Source organism: Arachis hypogaea, chromosome 6 (genome assembly GCF_003086295.3).
Source record: "Arachis hypogaea cultivar Tifrunner chromosome 6, arahy.Tifrunner.gnm2.J5K5, whole genome shotgun sequence".
NCBI lineage: Eukaryota > Viridiplantae > Streptophyta > Magnoliopsida > Fabales > Fabaceae > Arachis > Arachis hypogaea.
The window spans coordinates 117444596-117462814 of record NC_092041.1 but is presented as its reverse complement, the minus strand read 5'-3'; the positions used below and the strand labels follow the sequence as shown (position 1 = coordinate 117462814).

At 29.1% G+C, this 18219-nt stretch overlaps 2 protein-coding genes across 5 annotated transcripts; one reads left to right on the top strand and one right to left on the bottom strand.

Annotated features, from left to right (window-relative positions):
* The first annotated feature begins 6651 nt into the window (after positions 1-6651).
* LOC112756171 (serine carboxypeptidase 1-like) lies at positions 6652-12581 on the top strand. Of its 4 annotated transcripts, XM_025804634.3 has the most exons (9): positions 6671-6825; positions 7003-7143; positions 9606-9713; positions 10566-10849; positions 10924-11166; positions 11555-11661; positions 11833-11919; positions 12037-12142; positions 12280-12581. In XM_025804634.3, exons 1-9 carry the CDS (start codon positions 6735-6737, stop codon positions 12421-12423), a joined length of 1311 nt encoding a protein of 436 aa, XP_025660419.1. In that variant the 5' UTR covers positions 6671-6734; the 3' UTR covers positions 12424-12581. The 4 variants fall into 4 exon arrangements, with proteins under 4 accessions (XP_025660417.1, XP_025660418.1, XP_025660419.1 ...); XM_025804632.3 differs by having other exon boundaries at positions 6652-7143; XM_072198437.1 differs by lacking the exon at positions 11833-11919.
* Positions 12582-12755: 174 nt separating this feature from the next.
* On the bottom strand, positions 12756-17365 carry LOC112756172 (polyadenylate-binding protein RBP47-like). Its single transcript, XM_025804635.3, has 6 exons — positions 16498-17365; positions 14729-15191; positions 14184-14239; positions 13985-14115; positions 13772-13868; positions 12756-13206 (listed from the first exon to the last, which is right to left on the bottom strand). The coding sequence occupies exons 1-6, from the start codon at positions 16897-16899 to the stop codon at positions 13042-13044; spliced, it is 1314 nt and encodes a 437-aa protein (XP_025660420.1). The 5' UTR covers positions 16900-17365; the 3' UTR covers positions 12756-13041.
* Between the last annotated feature and the right edge of the window lie 854 nt (positions 17366-18219).

The window sequence follows — 18219 nt, the reverse complement described above, 5'->3', positions numbered from 1 at the left end:
GTATTTTAATGTCTTTTTTTAATACTTATAAATATTACTGATCAACACTAAATCTAAATGATAGAGACACAATAAAATCTAATAATACTTAATATAGAAAAAAAAAACCAAAAGTAAAATGAAAATTTTATATGGAATAAAACGAAACCATCTTATACTTGAGCCATCAAGTATTTTTTGTGTGTGATGCAATTGAATTTTTTTTGTTGCACACGATATTTTTCAACTCGACAAGTTAACGATTAATCTACCGTAAAATTTCGTTGTTTTTCTTTCTTTGGGCTGATAAAATTTCGGTTTACTTTAAAATGGCGTGGGCCCATCATGGATTTATCAATTTTTATGAATTTGGTGAGGAACATATATATATATATATCTAATAGTTTATAGGAAATATTAGGATATTTTGTTTTTGGTGATAGAAATATTGGGTTAACATCTCTTATAGCTAACATTAGGCCCAACATGTATAAGTGCTAAACCTCACCAGCCCACTCTAAAGTGAGAAGTGATGTTTGGATCTTAAAACAATTAAAGAGTAAATTAAGCCTAGACCACCGGACAAAAACACAAAGATAAAGAGAGCCAAGACCCAAAAAACCAATTAAAAAAAAGATAAATAAAAAAATATTCTATAGTAATTAGCCCACTAATTCATTTAAACAAGTACGAAAGTTCGAATTTCACCTTATATATATGCAGTAACTCATTGGCGTGTGACAAATTCTTAAACAAAAATTTTGATTCGTAACGAATTAATTCTCAATTTACTAGCATAAAAAACAAAATAAAAAATCCTTTTTGAAAAAAAAGAAAAAAAGCCATTTCTACTTAGCTTTGGTAAAACTCATTGTGACTAAGTGACACATTTTAGACACACGATATTCATTGACATTCGTATTTTTTGTGTTCAGTTGTGTCATAATGAAAAATAACAAATTTTTCGTTAGACATGTTTGGACACATAAATATCATCACGTGTTAGTATATCCAGTTTTATTCTTAACATGTATTATTGAAATGAGTTTAGATATAGTATATTTTATTAATTATTAAAATAAAAATTATTTTAAATAATTTATATAATTAAAAAATAAAAATAATTACAAAAATTAATTTATATTTTAATATCAATACAATATCAAAATATTATTATAATTTATCTAAAAAATACTTTATATTTTATATATGTCATGTTCTCATGTCTTATAAAAATTTTAAATTTTTGTGTTTGCATATTTCATATCGTAGAACATAAGAAAAGATTTAGAAAAAAGAGAGGGATGAAAATAGTTTAAGAAAAAATGGAAATGTATTTGAATATTTATGATTGATATTTTTTTTAGATAAAATGGTAAAAGAAAAAGACAACACTTTGAGGAAAAAAAAATAAATAATTGGCCACACAGAATTGCTTTTAGAAGATCATCTAATATAATGAGGTCCACAATTCCATTAGCCTTGATTGCTCATTTCTTAGCAGGTAAATCTTATGATTGATATTCATTATAAAGACATGTATTAGTTTTATTTTTTTTTTTTTATGGAAACAAATATATTCATAATTTGCTTTTCAAGATATATTAGATTTTTAAAGTTGCATATTTTGTTTAAAATAGTTCTGTTTTTTTGGAAAATTTAATTTTGATTATATTTTATAATTAGTTATTATATTCAAGCTAATTAACCTGACTGAGCTATATATGTTGTAAATCTCCGATCGGCAATTGAATCGAATTATATTATATTAAATTTTAAACTTAATTTTTGAACATTTTTATGCAATCATGATTTTTTTTTCTAAGAATTCCAAAACATGTGGACATGTATGTGCAGTTAATAATAATTGATTAATGTACACACAAAAAAAAGCATAAAAAATCTAAGAATGCAATGCAAATAGGTGCCTACATCATCGAAACATAAGCATCAAATGCCATTTTAAGATCTGGTTTTATTAAGTTCACTATCATTATTGGGTACCAAATAATTGCCAAGAAAAAACAACTCATCATCATAATGCTATTTTGCTTTTATAATTGACACAGTGCTCCCTCTTTAATTTGATAGGACTTGTTTTGTCCTTGTTCATAACATTGCTTAATCACCGACCCTTCATTCTTTAATAAAGCATTTTTTTTATTAAGAACACACAAAATGAAGAAGAAAATTTCAAAATGACAAATGGTTTCTAACTTTCTATATGGCAACTCGTCATTACGAGCGACACAATTTATTTAGTTCGTATTAATGACGCAAGTTTCATTTTCTTGGTTTTATTTTGTCCAAATTAATTAGCGTTCACGCAACAATAATGGATCGTTAATTGAAGTCTAAAGTAATAATCAAAATTTATAAGGCAGGTTTCATGTCAGTGTTTAATTAAGCTCCTATAAAAACCAATTTGAGCAGTTTAATGATTAATTGGTTTGTCGAAAGTCCGAATTTTATTTTATATATACAATAATTTATTAATTAATAAAAAAATTTTAAATGTAACTCAAATTTATAAAAAATTAGTCATTAAATTTCTGAATGAAAAAATATCGTAAAAAAAAAAGCTGCTATAAAATAAAAAGCCTTCTTCTTGTGTGAAAGAACTCAAAACTCAAATTAATTATTTAATTTGAATTTGATATGATTTTAAATCAATTTAGTTTTGTAAGTTTAATGCGTAATTGGGCCATCTTGAACTTGAACCAGAGTTCTCGTCCATAAAATAAATCATCGCCCCTACGATTCAATCAAATCAATTAGGAGAGAATCAATAATTTTTTTTTGGGAGCGATTTATCATTCTTTTCGAACGAAGCATACAACTATTTGCTGTACTGCACTCTTCAAGTGTGCTTGTTCCTCCTTCTTCTTTAATATGGCAAATCTTTGTGAAAAAATTCTGATGAAAAAAAAAAAAGAAAGCGTTAAAAGATCCTCCTAGTCCCACTCTAGACACTCTAAGATTTCTTTTCAAACCTACTTTTATTTCGAGTTAAGAGATAGATAAATAGACATATTCCATTGCACTGATTATGAGCGTTTGTAGTGAGTGAAGGGGTCGAAAACCAAGAAATAAGTTATTTATCAGTTAAACATTCTATTCTTCTTACAGCTAAATCCAATCTCTTGCAAAAATCTAATATAATATATAAAAATAGCATTGATAATTTAATATACTTTATCATATTTTCATATTCAAAATTAAATTTCTATGTGGTCACGTCGAAGAAATTTAATTGATCAAATGTCATATAAAACAAATCATAGTATGGAATGTAGAAAAAATGGAAAACGTAGCACTTAATTAAAAAGAAAAATTATTAAATATGATAATAAATTTTTATGTTTTTATACGTACATATATACATCTATGTCACACTGACACTAAATAAAGTATTTTAAGAGAATATATTCTTTTGCAAACCGAATTAGTAGGATCTCTAGTTAAATATAAGAAATTTTCCATTTTTTCTTGGTGAAAAAAAAATAGTAAGGAAGACTAAATTTTAATAAACTATAAATGAATTATGGTGTTGTTATTATATGTGCATGTAACATCAATAGTTATTAATTGAGTACCACAAACCACATCACGCGAGAATATGTCTTTTTCATAATCACTTTTAATTTATTATTTAGCGGCACATGCAAAAGGTAATTGGCAATTTCTCCTTGTTAGGTATATTTTTTGGTACTTTCTTAGGCATAAGCTTATTCTTCAACCATAACTAGTGGATAGTATTTATCATCTTAATAAATTAAAATACAAATATAATAATGTATATCCACTTCCTGCTTAAGTTCATATACATGCACTTGTTCTTTTCTTTCTATTAATTCTCTAAATTAAGTTATCTATTAAGTAGTGTGTATATATAGTAGTTGTTTTAATTTCTTGAGATAAGTTTCTTTATATTTAGATTCTATCGCACCTTTTCTCTACGTATAGAAATATTCATCTTTAGAAATTAGAATATAATAATGACTAATCTTTCGTTAATTTGTAGGTATATATACGTGTTTTTTAATTTTAATGTTGCATGTAATTGTGTATAATAGATGGATGAGATAAAAGACGAGATTTGTAACGTTATGAGACTAAGGTTATGTTTGGTTGAAAAGAAAGAAATAAAAAGAAAAGAAAAAAAAGTTAAAGAAAAAAATTGAATGGATTTTTTTTAGATGTGTTTAGATGAAAGGAAAATAAAAAAAAATGTTATAAAAAGACAACTTTATCTTTATATTATAAAATATATTGGAAAAAATAAAGGGGTAATATTGGAAGTTGTGAGAGAAGATAAGTTTTTCCTCTCTTTTCTTTCTAACATTAGAGAGAAAAAAAATTGATGGGTCGCACTAGTTATTTTCTACCTCTTTTCTTTTCTCTCCAATTTCTCTTCATAATCAAACAATCAAAAATGATCATTTTTCTTCCTCTTTTTTTTCCTCCATTTTCTTTCCTTCTATTTTCTCTTCAAACAAACATAGTGTAAAAGAATTGGAGGAACTGTTTTTTTTTTCTTTTGTACAGTGGTATTTATAAATGGTATTGTCTAATTTACATTATTTAACTTAAAAAAAAACCGTAAATTAAATAGTTTGATTTGTATTTTTTAAAAATAAAAAATATATTAAAATCGAATCTTCTAATTTTTGTTTTTAAAAATAAAAAAAATTAGAAGTACAAATCGAATTTTATCCTCTGATTTGTAGTTTGTTTTTCTTTTTAAACAAATCTAATTTGATTAATATCAATTTTTTTTAAAAATAATACCATATAAAAAAAATTCAAACTTCCAATAATAACATATTACATTAGTCAATGTAGACTTACATAAGCTCATCTTTTTAGCTGTCGTTAGATTACATGCAATATGCTTAATATTGACCAAGTAAGTGTTTAATTATAAGATATAGCTAGGCATTAGTTTTTTTATTTATTGAAAAATTAATACAATTTAAATTGAAAGGAATGAAGGCTCACCATCCCGAATTTAAGTTCATTTCATATTTTGAAGTTTAATAAGTATTTATAATGTTGATATTTAAGGATTATATTCATGACCCTTGAAAAAAAGTCCAAGAATTAGAACTTAAGTCACATCAATTCATAAGGCTGAACTACTGCTGAATTAGGGGTGCACATGGGTCGGGTGAAGCCGGGTTTGATGTGGTCCAGATCCGACCCGAAATATACACCGGGTCTATTTATTAGATCCGAACCCGACCCTAAACCCGATGAAACCAATATATTTTCGGGCCACAATTATACCGGGTGAAAACCGGGTGAAAACCAGGCCGTTAACATTACATTACGTTGATAACTTCTTGTAAACTAGCATGTAAAAATATCTAAATTTCCAAGGCTCCAACCATTAGTTAACATGGTAAAATTCACTTAGAAAAATATAACAAGAACCAACCATTCTTCAAAATTAAAGCATAACCACAATCAATATTAAAGCATAACCGCAATCAATACTAATATTGTCTAATAATACCAAATATTTAAATCAATACAAATAACACAATCTTATGTATTAGTCTAAAATCTTATGCATTCTAAACATAAAACATTAACTTATAGTCTTATAATGACTAATAACACAAAATATTAAGGTTTACAATACTTAAATTCCACGTAAGAATAGTCATGATCCATCACTAATAACACAAAATATTAATTGTGTATGATGACCGGACCACCGGGCCGACTTCGGGTGACCCGAGCTATGGCCCGTACCCGACCCGAAATAATGACCGGGTCTATTTTTGAGACCCGTACCCGACCCTAAACCCGATAAAATTACTCTAAATTAGTTCCTAAAGTGTTCGGGACCGGGCGGGTCTTCGGGCCGGGCCGGATCTGTGCACCCCAATGCTGAACATCTGAATTGGTTAAAATAATGTGCAATACCTAATTAATTAAGGATTTTTTGCCATTATAAACACTACTAAGTCAGACTTTTATTCGTTCTTTATAAAATTAATAAAAGTGATATGCGATATATAATTTAGTTAAAAATAACAAGAAAAAAAAGAATTTTATGTAAAAATTAAATAAATTCAAAAGAAATTCTTATTTAAGAAGGAATATAGGATATAACTATTTATATTATCTCTTCTTATTACCTTAAATTTTTAGGAGAAGTAATTTTATGACATAATATCAAAACTGTATGTACAAAATATTTAGAGTTCAATCTTTAAATATTATTTTTATAATCGATAAAATAGTTTAAACTAAATTGATATAACTAATTAACTTTATATGTAACTCTTTAAAATAATAAAAAATAAAGTTGAGATTTGATTAATTATTTAATTATTATGTATTAATTAACAGTATAAAAATATTATTTTACTCAATGATTCCCGTTCAACAATTTAAATAAAAGACTTTTTAAATACTAAATTAGAGAATTAACTATAATAATTAATATATATATGATTGAATAATAATATAAAATAATATATAATAGAATATATTATTATGCTATAGTGATTATTATATAACTTTGTTAACATTTTAAATTGAGATCATATTTTTTAATTTTATTTTTTAAATTAAAAGTATTTTTAATATTAATATAATACAATATTATTCTAAACTTTTAGAATATTTTTTAAATATTATCAAACTTATATAGCCACCATATATGTATATGATTGAAGTTAACATATAACACAAGAAACAATACACAGTACACTTACTCCAACATAACATAAAGAGAAGAGATGAATCTTATGATGATATCTTTGAAACTACTTTTGTTCATGAATTTGTCCATCATCATCATCACATGCAAGGCCAATCCTAACCAACAAGGTGAACACCTCTCTAAGTTCATTCATTCAAAGAGGTCTCAAAATAATAATAACAAAAATCCATCATCATCATCATCATTGGAAGCTTTCCATTCTCATCTTCCACAACTACATGTTGATGATGATGATGATGAACAATCTAAGCTTAAAGAAGATGATAAAGTTGAAGGTCTACCAGGACAACCTGAAGGAGTGGATTTTGATCAATATGCTGGCTATATAACTCTTGATGCAAACAAAGGGAAAGCACTCTTCTACTACTTTGTTGAGTCACCTCAAAATTCTTCCACCAACCCTCTTCTTCTATGGCTCAATGGAGGTATATGTTTCATCCAATTTTAACTGTCAATAACTTAGTTTAATAATATATATTTACTACTTTGAATTAAGGCAAGAGTTTAATTTTAATGTATTGACAATGTAAAACATTTTATATAGTCGTAAATCTTACATCCGTTTTTTTGATGATAATTTACGTAATTAACGTGAAAAATAGTTATTTTTACTAATATAACATTATGTAATTAGAAGTACGTGTAAAATTATTTTACACTAATAGTCTATCAAAATTAAATTCTTTAAGTTAATAATATATATTTAAAAAAAAGGTGAAAACTCAGGTGACTTCACGTGAAATTAATAGCCGAGAGCCGTTAGATAAAAATTTAGTTAAATCACTCAAATGATCTAACGACTCTTAAGTATTAACTTTACGTAAAATTTACTGCAAATGAATTTCCACTAAAAAAAACATATATGATGAGGATTGAATAGTTTTGATTCTTGAATAGGATAGTTAGTGACCCCACCAAATATTCCTTAACCAAACACGGAAACACAACCATGATGATTGATGAGTTGTTATATCATAATAAAAAATAACAATATAACCAAGTTGGGTTGGTCTAGTGATTAGTTCACTAGTTCGCTTAAACAAGTATCGGGGGTGCATGCAGCAACCCATTGGCCAGCGACAAACCCTTAAATAGAGCTCAGTACCGCGACGGATTAGTCCTTAACCTGTCGGGTTGGGGGATACCGTGGAAAACAAAAAAAAATAACAATATAATTTTGGGGAATATTAGGAAGCAAATATTAGTAATGGAAAAAATAAAAAATTAATTAATGTTAACTCAAACATAAGATAAATATATATAAAAAAATGTTATTCCACCACTAAGCTAATTGTTACTATTTGATTACATGATTCATTATTCCTAATCTATGGCCTAACTTGAACCCATTAATATTGCTAATGGAATTCCAACACGAAAGCAATTATCAATGTCTACCACAGAACATGATAATGCATATGTGTGACTCCATTGATCACACACACAATTGGATCTCTCATTGGTTCTTGAGGTTCTATATATGCCTCTCATCACTGCTTTTGCATCATTAATTAGAAATTGAGAAATTATGCATGGTAAAAAATTTAATGTTTTTATTTTTTGGAAAAGTTTTGGTAAAACATATTTGCTATTCAATATCGCATCAATATTCACATGTTTAATGTTAAATGGAATATGATTTTTTTTATATGTGGACTTTATTTAAGATTCAGTTTTAATGTATTAACAATATAAAATTTGTTACATTATTGTCTAACTAAATTCTTTAGATAATTATTTAAATAATAAATATTTCTTTATAATTTCTAAATTCATAAATATTAAAATTTTTATAATTTCAAATATCTAATAAATATAGTTATTAACCAAATTTTTTAAAATAAAATAATAAAACTAATATTGTTAAAAGTAAAATATTATTCAAAATATATAATTAAATATTATCCAAATCTCTATTATTTAAATATATCAATCAAATATTGTTCAAATTATAATTTAAAGTAAAACAAATATTTTAAATACAAACACAAAAATAATATTCTAAATCAAATTATCATCGTAAAATCAAAAGTTTATCGAACAAATCTATTCCACCCAATTGAAATTCGTCAAAACTTATGTATTAAACGGTACAAATTAAGCGAATTTTTTTATTATAATAATTTTAAATTTTTAGTCCGTCCAAAATTTTTTTAACGAGTTATACAAATCCACCTGACGAATTTAGGTCCATTTGATGCCCTACTCATATATGTGTATCTATAAAGAATAGGACTATAGAATCTCTCTTTTCAATGTCATATTTGGCAATATTAATTGTCTATTGTCACAGCAAACAAAGAAAAGAATAAAAATAAAATAAAAGGCTATAGTTATTATCAGCCGACTTTAGGCCCACAAAAGTGCACATAGAGAAATTCTTTGGTAGATATAATTTCAACATGTATAATAGCTAGATAAAGTTATAATAAAATGATGTAAAATATAATTTAATTGAATATTAAATATTAAATATTATCACATCAACTATTCCTTATTGATTTTTTCAACAACAACAACTTGAATACTACATAACTCGGAGAATTTAAATGGAGGAAAAGTCTGAGTGAATACTCTTAACTTTAAATTACTTATTTCAAAGAGAAAAAAAAAATTCCATATTATTACATGCATTATTTTACTGATTACATATTTAAATTAATTTTCAAAAAATTTTAGATCGAGTATTTTAATTTTTTATTCTAAAATTTTCTGACACAAATTGATCTCTTCTTAAAAAAAATTATTTTATAATAAAATTTGTTAACTAATACATATATTAAGCGTTTTTTTAAAAAATTATAAGAGGGATAGATCAATGAAAATAACAGCTATATCACTCTAAAACTGGCAATGTATAATATGTTCATGAAAAATGCATATGCAGGGCCAGGGTGCTCTTCTCTGGGGTTTGGAGCAATGGAAGAATTGGGACCTTTTAGAATCAATAGTGATGGAAGAACACTTTACAGAAATCCATATGCATGGAACAATGGTAAGCAACTAAGCATTCATTATTATTAGCAAGGTTGAATTTTCCTTCTTCTTTTTTTGTTTTTGTTTTTTCTCCTCTTGTTTTAATATCACACGGTTTGTTAGGATAAATAAAATAAATTAAAACAAATATTTACATATCAAATTTGTTCCTATATGTGTGACTCAGAATGTTGAGTTGATGTACAGCGATTAGCCGATTACCAAACAGAGAGAATAATGTTGTATTTTTTCATTATTTGGATTTTAATTTTATATATTTATATAATTATTAACCTATCATATGGTTCGACCAAGGATTCGTAGGTTGATTGGACAATTGATTTAGTGACCCAATAAATTAGTTGATTCAATTGATGATTCGATTTTAATAATGATGATCTATATTATAAAATCACTTTTAAACGTTAAAATTTTTAGATAAATAAATATAATAGAATAATGCTAGATGGCGCAAATATTATCGGTTTTGGCCAGTAATAATTTAAACTCATATTTATAAAGATTTTGCAAAAAAATAAATATAATTTATACTTATAATTATTAAAAATTTATACACGTAAATTAATATAATTTATATTCATATTCTTTAAAATTTACATACATAAATTAATAAAATATATTTACTAAAAATAATTTAAAGTGAAAATTCATGTGCAGTCGACTTCACTAAGTAAAAGTTGATAGTTGAAAGCCGATAAATAAAAATTTAATTAAATCATCAAATGGCTCTCAATTATCAAATTCATGTGAGTCGATTTCACCTGAGTTTTCAGGGTTTATTAAATGACCAGAGTCATACTCATAACAGATCAAAACTAAGGATGGTTTTGTTGTATGTAAAACATGGCAGTTGCAAACGTGATTTTCCTAGAATCACCAGCAGGTGTTGGATTTTCATATTCAAACACTTCCTCGGACTATGCTAAAATTGGCGACAGCATCACCGCCTTGGATTCTTACACATTCCTTGTGAAGTGGCTTGAGAGATTCCCACACTACAAAACACGTGACTTCTTCATAACTGGAGAAAGCTATGCTGGCCATTATGTCCCTCAGCTTGCTCACACTATTCTCTCATATAATAACATTGCAGCGTCAAATCATCAAACAGTTATCAACTTAAAAGGAATTGCGGTTAGTCAACACACACATACACATACACATTTATATTCGAGGAATTTAATTTTAATACACTGATAGTATTTCAGGTTGGAAATGGATGGATAGATGATAATTTGTGTACAAAGGGTATGTATGATTATTACTGGTCACATGCTCTAAGCTCTGACGAATCACATTCTGGAATTGAAAAAAATTGTGACTATGTTAGCGGTAATTTCTCTAATGAATGCATCAAATATATGAACATGGCTGATGTTGAAGTTGGTGATATTGACATATACAACATATATGCTCCACCTTGTGATTCTTCATCTGCATCAAAATCTCCTGTAAGTTGTAGTATCTCATGTTAATTGGTTAATTAAAAAAAAGGAGATTTTTTTATAATGTACGGTAATTACTAATATATTTAGGCAAGTTATTTTCATCATTTGTAACCAAACACCTTTCATCTTCTAATAACCAACTTGAGTTGGTCGAGTGGTCAGTTCACTCGTCCGTTTAAGCAAATGTCGGGGTTCGAATACCGCCTTGTGCATGCAGCAACTCATTGGTCAGCGGCAGTCCCTTAAATGGAGCTCAGATCTGCGACGGATTAGTTCTTGACCTGTTGGGTTGGGGGATACCGTGGGAAACCAAAAAAAAACTTTCATCTTCTAATTACATCTCAACTTTCATGCTTTATATGTGTCAATGAAACCATATCAAACATTGTAGGGCAATGATTTCGACCCTTGTTCTGATCATTACACAAAGTCCTACTTGAATCTCCCAGAAGTTCAAAAGGCCCTTCATGCTAAAGCCACAAATTGGTCTTCTTGCAGGTATCCAATTGGTTCATTTGAGTTATCTATAAAAAATCTTGTATATACTGTATAAAAAAAAAAATAGACAATTAAACCTATTTCTCGATTCAATAGAAACCTCCCATAATAATGCCATAATCACAACATCAATTATACTCCATGAATTCCTTTTATCTGTCATAATCACAGCCTGGTGGGATGGACGGATAGTCCAGCAAGTATTCTACCAACTATAAATAGATTAATATCAAGTAACTTAAGCATCTGGATTTATAGGTAAGACACTAGTTTTCATTTACCACTTGAATTCAAGATATACAATGATTTAATGAAGGCTTGGCTACATGTATGACATTATTTATTGTTGTTGTTGTATTTAATAATGTAATGCAGTGGCGACACAGATGGTCGAGTTCCCATAACTTCATCTAGGTATTCAATAAATGCCCTCAAACTTCCAGTGCAGACACCTTGGCGTTCATGGTATTCTGCCAATCAGGTGATTAATTTAGAATTATATTAATTAATAATATATCAACATATTTTAATATTGATAGGCCATTATGTATCTATCCTTGTCTATATAGAACCTTAGAGGTTGCAATTAGGTGACATAATTACATGCAAAATATGCAGGTTGGAGGATATGTTGTTGGGTATAAAGGGCTCACTCTTGTAACTGTAAGAGGAGCAGGGCACACTGTTCCAAGCTACCAACCTCAGAGGGCACTAACCATGATCTCATATTTTCTCAATGGAGAACTTCCACCAAAGAATTAAAATTCTCTAAAGTATATTGGTTAGGAAAAAATTGATGTGAAGTCTTGGTAGATAAGTCTCATGCCTAATTCAGGGGGAAAAGATAAACAAAAAATAGAATGGCTCCTACTGTGTGTTTAAAAAGAGTATAAATAATTCATTTCACTGCTTATTTCAAAGGATATTTAACATACCCAATATGCACACGAATTCCAATGAAAGAACCTGAAGTTTCTTAGAAAAGACGAAAATGAATGATTGAATGATATGTCGGATCTGAATAATTGTGAAATCAAATATTCAACTGATTTGGCAAAGGAAGAAAAGCTATCAAAAGCAAAGAAGAGACAATATGTCAAGCAAGCACACTCAAATCTTTCATACTTAAATTATTCCAATAAACAAGTTCCTCATTATAGTTACTTTCCTATGAATGTAATCATATCATTAAATTAATCCCTAAAGTGCTACTTCAGGATGCCAAAATTCAACTCCACTCCACAATTAGGAGGGGGTTCTTATCAGAATTTTCAACAGATCAAGCAAGTTACAAATCAAGAATTAATTTTCCTCATTCAAGCATGATGCTGTTGTTGTGACTTGTGAGAGGAGCTACTCCTGCAGTTGCACTTTGTTTCTTCAGTTTACTTGTTGTTGGTGGCCTCCATAGATAGGGTAAGCAGCGTAGGCAGCAGCATATATGCTTGGATCATGAGGAGGAGGCAATGCATATCCATAACCATCATAAACAGGGGCTCCGTAATAGGTGCCATTCCAGTGGTTGCCACCAAAGTCCATTCTAAACTGTTCTCCAAAGAAATACCCGTTGAGAATCATCACAAATGCAATTTAAAGACATACAACATGAAGAAAATCCAGTCAGTACTATTCTATCACTGATGTTCTAATAACATTTTTAAAAATCAATTCAGAAAACTTCAAATTTGTTGATATAAGCAGCCAAGGACCAAAAAGGTTCACATCCCTTAAGTTAGGTGCAATAAATGGTATCCCTAGATGGATAATCATAAAAAGATACTTGTTCTTGCAGACTAAGGCCACATTTGGAGATTGTCCCCGGGATAGAAATACGGGAGACAAAATCTGTCTCGAGAAAGATATAGGTAGAGGCAGACAAAATCTGTCTTAGAACAACTTTTTTCTCTGCTCCTATTCTTTTAGTGTCTTTATACTTTGCATCTTCCACCTATGTTACATAGCCAGTCCCAAGCCAGGATAAAGGAGGAGGGTTGTGTTAGGCCCTCGACAGCTAGCATAAAAACTTAACTGAATCTAGATGACTTGAGACAGTTATTGGCCATGAAAATCTATTTGAACATGCATGAGAGTACATGAAAGAGGAAATTGCCTGCTTATTTGCTGGATTACGACCCCAAGAAAGACGAACTGTTTGCTTGCCAATCACTGTCCCATTTAGCTTCTGCAATGCCTCTTCAGCATTATTTCTGGAGAGGTGGTTGTTCAGAATGATATGAAATTATTACATAAATAAAGAGAATAGGCAACATGTCCTCTCTGGCTCCATGAAAAAGCAATGATTTGAGAGTGCCAGAAAGTTTACCTGATTGCAAATTGGACAAAACCACACCCCTTTCCAACAGGTATCTTAACAGATACTATCTCACCATACTGAGAGAATTGCTGCCTAAGATCTTCATCTGTAACATTAGGGTCGAGTCCTCCAACAAATATCTATCATAAAATATCGGTTAGGAGAAAGCATAAAAATACAAAAGCTAACAACTGAGTGGGAAACTCACAGTTGTGTTTGTAGAATCCGCTTCAGATTGGCTGGATGCACCATTTGCCTGGCCTCCTATAAAACGAAACAGAAAATTTTGAATACATTCAGTACAGGTATTTCAAACTCTTGTTGCAACATGCAATGGATAAACAAATTTAGAAAAGAGCACATCTCTATTATCAAAATCAAATTGACGGGATGGGAAACCAAGACAAGAACAAATTGATGAAAAAATGAATTCAAGTAGTTCTATTTGCCTACTAAGTAGTATGTACAAAGATACGATGCTGCAGACCAATGACACTTGAGCTTGCCTCACATTATTAGAAGTGGTTTATTAATAAATCAGCAAATAAATTCAATGTTCATTCCTTAAAATACAAAACAGGTGTCATGTCACGGCATTTATTCACCATCTAGATTCCAGAAATAGAAATTGAGATAATCATCAATTCAACCATAATACTGTTGCTTATATGAGAATAAAAATGTAATTCTCAAAGTCCCCAAAGAGTAAATTCCATGCCAGAACTCAGAAACAAGTAATGTGATTTGGGATACCTTGATGGCCAGATGATTTCCTTGGAGTTGCAGCGCCAATACGCATAGGCCTGCTAGAACAGTAAACGCCATTCATTTGAGTCATAGCTTTCGTTCTCTCGCTATCATCTCCAAACCTAACGAAACCATAGCCCTTTGAACGGCCAGTATTGGCATCAAAGACAACTTTTGCAGCTTTAACAGAAGGAAACACACTAGCAAACGTTTCATGCAACAAACTATCTGTAACATCTGCAGCTAAATCTCCTACAAAAATAGAAAGATCAGGAACATTGTCTGAGGACTTCTCTCCTGTACTAAATGTTGCCCAGTTCAGGCGGAAAGGTTGCTCTGTGTTCGGCATCAAAATTCCAGCATAGCTCTGTAAAACCTTCTCAGCTGTGGCATGTGAATGAAATTCAACAAATCCATAACCCTCTGATAGACCAGTCTGCTTATTGCGAATAACCTTGATGGATGAAATCTGCAAAACCATATGGTAACAGTAAAGAAGCAATACTATAGGTTTGTAAATGAAGCCATAAGAGAAGAACAAGAAGCATTTGATGTTGAAACAAGTTAAGATTTCAAAATTCCAGTTAATTTTCATCAAACTAGAGCGGCAACAAAGTAGACACTGTGTCACCTTTTCAAAGTTATATAATCATACAAACACATAATCTTAGTTCCGGTATATTTTTTATGTAATCTAAGTAATAGACTAAATAATGCACAAGATCTAGTTTAAAAAATTAGTATAGGAACTTGTATGAGTGAAGCATACTTCCTTCTAATATAACATTTTGTTCTTGTGTATAACATTTCTGTGACTCTCTCTTCAATAATAATATCTCAATGTAATTCACTATAATCATAATAAAAAAATTTCAACCAAGATAAATATCATGTTAAAGCACTAAGATATGAATGAATATGCACTACAAAGGGAAGAAAACCAGCAACAACATCTACATTTCCCACTAGATTCTTCAAACTTTAATCTTTAAATATAAGAAAAATTCCGAACTTATCATCAATGAGTGTGGTCCTTCTGTATTCTACAAAGGGAAAACTCTTATATGCAAACTAGTTCAAATAAATGCACAACACCTTCATTTCCACGAAAATATTTACGTTTCTATATTAAATTTAAAATATTACATTACGAAATCGGTACTTGATGAAAATGAGTAAAATAAAGCATACAACCTTACATCATAACTTCTGTGCAATGTGAATGTAAAACTCTTTTCACTTACATCCAACCTTAGATTAATTTGGTTTTCTTTTATTGAATTTCAGTTTTACAGGCCATATAAAAGTAAAAATTAAACAAAGTAAAGCTCCCTCCACTTCAAAGACAACACAAGCTTCAATGTTTGCTTCGATTCAAGGCTGAGATAAGCTTCAAAGCACAATGACAGCTTATAAAAGATACTATAAGTCTATAACCCATTAAAACTTAAGAGACACCATCACAAGCAACTAATTGAAAATTTGCATTTTAACATATATATATTCTCTAAAATATCATTATTTGAAAAATCATTATACTTCATTATCTCAATACCATAACTATTAGAATACCACAACTAAATGCATTTACATGCTATAATCCAAGCTTAGCTATTTTAAAAATTACAAATTATACACACCAAATAACCAACTGAAGTAAAAGCTTTCATGTTACTAAATCAACTCAAAAAGATATATGTTAGAAAGAAAAAACCAAAAAGATATATAGCTTTCTCTGAAAATATAACAGAATTAACGGAAAATATGGATACGACCTCTCCGGCGGAAGCGAAGCATCGATGGAGATAGTTCTCATCCATCCAGTGATGTAAATCTCCAACCCAAACCGTCTTGTTCTCACCGCCGCCGGATCCATGCTGGTGCTGCTGGTGGTTGTGGTGAGCCACGTGAGGCGGAGGAGGTGGAGCCGGCGCGTGGTAGGGATGGTGATAAGGCACGTAGTGAGGCGGCGCGTAGTGCTGCGGCGGCAACATGTGGTGCTGCATTACCATGGCCGCCGCAGGATACGGCATCCACTGCTGCGTCGGCACCGCAACGGCCGGTGGATGTTGCCGTTGTTGCTGCTTCGGTTGTTGCGGTTGATGGTTGTCTGACGACGGTTGCTGTTGTTTGTGTTGGTTTTGCTGCGGCGAATCAGAACCGTTGGATTGTTCCATCTTGTTAACTGAAAAAAGAAAGAAACGGTTACAACAATAACAGAGAAACTTTCTCTCTCTGTAACAGAAACGGGTGAGGAGTGAGGTTTTTTAGTTTTAGAGAGAGAAAGAGGTGAATCTGGGAAAATTGGGAAGAGAGAGAAAGAGAGAAAGAGAGCGGGGGCGCGGTGGAAGGGTATAACTAAACTTAAGAGGATGAAGGATACATGGGTTGGGTTTGTTTCGTAAACGCGGACGTTCTTGTGGCCGTTGGATTTCACGAATGGGGTTTGGTGTCAGCCGTTGGATCTGATTGTGAGGGATTTGCACGAATGCCAAGCAGTCCACTTTATATACGATGAGAGTTTCGGTGTCTCAGTGTGGACAGTGTGGTTTCTGCATTCGCCGCCAGATTTTCGTTTCTTTCCCTGCCTCTTCTCTCCTGCAATTTCTTTTCTTTCTTTTTTTTAAATGTTTATTTGGAATCAATTTTTATAAACTCACATCACAATTCACATAGCGTTTGATAAAAATTTTATTTTTGAAAAAAGTTTATAAAAATTAAATTAAAAATAACTTTTAACAAGTATAAATAATAATAAATTTGTGTTTCATAAAATCTTTTTTAAATTTAAAAATATTATAATTAATATTAATATAAGAATTAAATTTAGATATTAATTAATATATAAGATTATATTAGATTTTTTAATTTTAATAAGTATAAATTATTTTAAAAAAAATATTTTAAATACTTTTAAAAGTTACAATCACAAATATACTATTATAAAATATTTTTTAATTTAATAAATAAAAAATAAAGAGCTTGTACTTGTGAAATTTTAAAAATACAAATATTTCAAAAAAAATTTACCAAACTGAATTATAGTTTTATAAGATAAAAAGAATAATTTATATAAATATTTAATCATTTTAATTTTGGTATACTGAAAATTAAAAATATTTTTATATTGATAATATATAAAAATTAAATTTATATTTAATTATATTATCACATAAATAAAAATAATTAATTTTTAAATTAATTATTTCAAAAATTATTAAAACGTATTAATTTGATTAAATAATTATATAAAATATAAAATTATTTATACCGCCAATGTAATAAAATTTAATTTTTTTATTTAATTATAAAAATTAATGTTCTAGAGTAGTTTTATGATTATCAACGTTTCGTGTATACAATGACATATATGAATTTAAAAATAAATTTTGATACACTAATAATATTTTATATGATTATTTAAAAAAATAATTATTAAATTAATTATTATATATTTTTATATAAATATATATATTATTCTATAAATAATATTTTAT

Bases quoted from the DNA above. Each gene is read 5' to 3' on its own strand.
- LOC112756171 (XM_025804632.3), top strand. From the start codon at position 6,735: ATGAATCTTATGATGATATCTTTGAAACTACTTTTGTTCATGAATTTG. The intron at 9,714-10,565 runs GTAAGCAACTAA...AAAACATGGCAG, and splicing joins TCCATATGCATGGAACAATG to TTGCAAACGTGATTTTCCTA. The intron at 11,662-11,832 runs GTATCCAATTGG...TCATAATCACAG, and splicing joins ACAAATTGGTCTTCTTGCAG to CCTGGTGGGATGGACGGATA.
- LOC112756172 (XM_025804635.3), bottom strand. From the start codon at position 16,899: ATGGAACAATCCAACGGTTCTGATTCGCCGCAGCAAAACCAACACAAA. The intron at 15,192-16,497 runs GTCGTATCCATA...ATGGTTTTGCAG, and splicing joins GCTTCGCTTCCGCCGGAGAG to ATTTCATCCATCAAGGTTAT. The intron at 14,116-14,183 runs GTGAGTTTCCCA...ATTTTATGATAG, and splicing joins CGGATTCTACAAACACAACT to ATATTTGTTGGAGGACTCGA.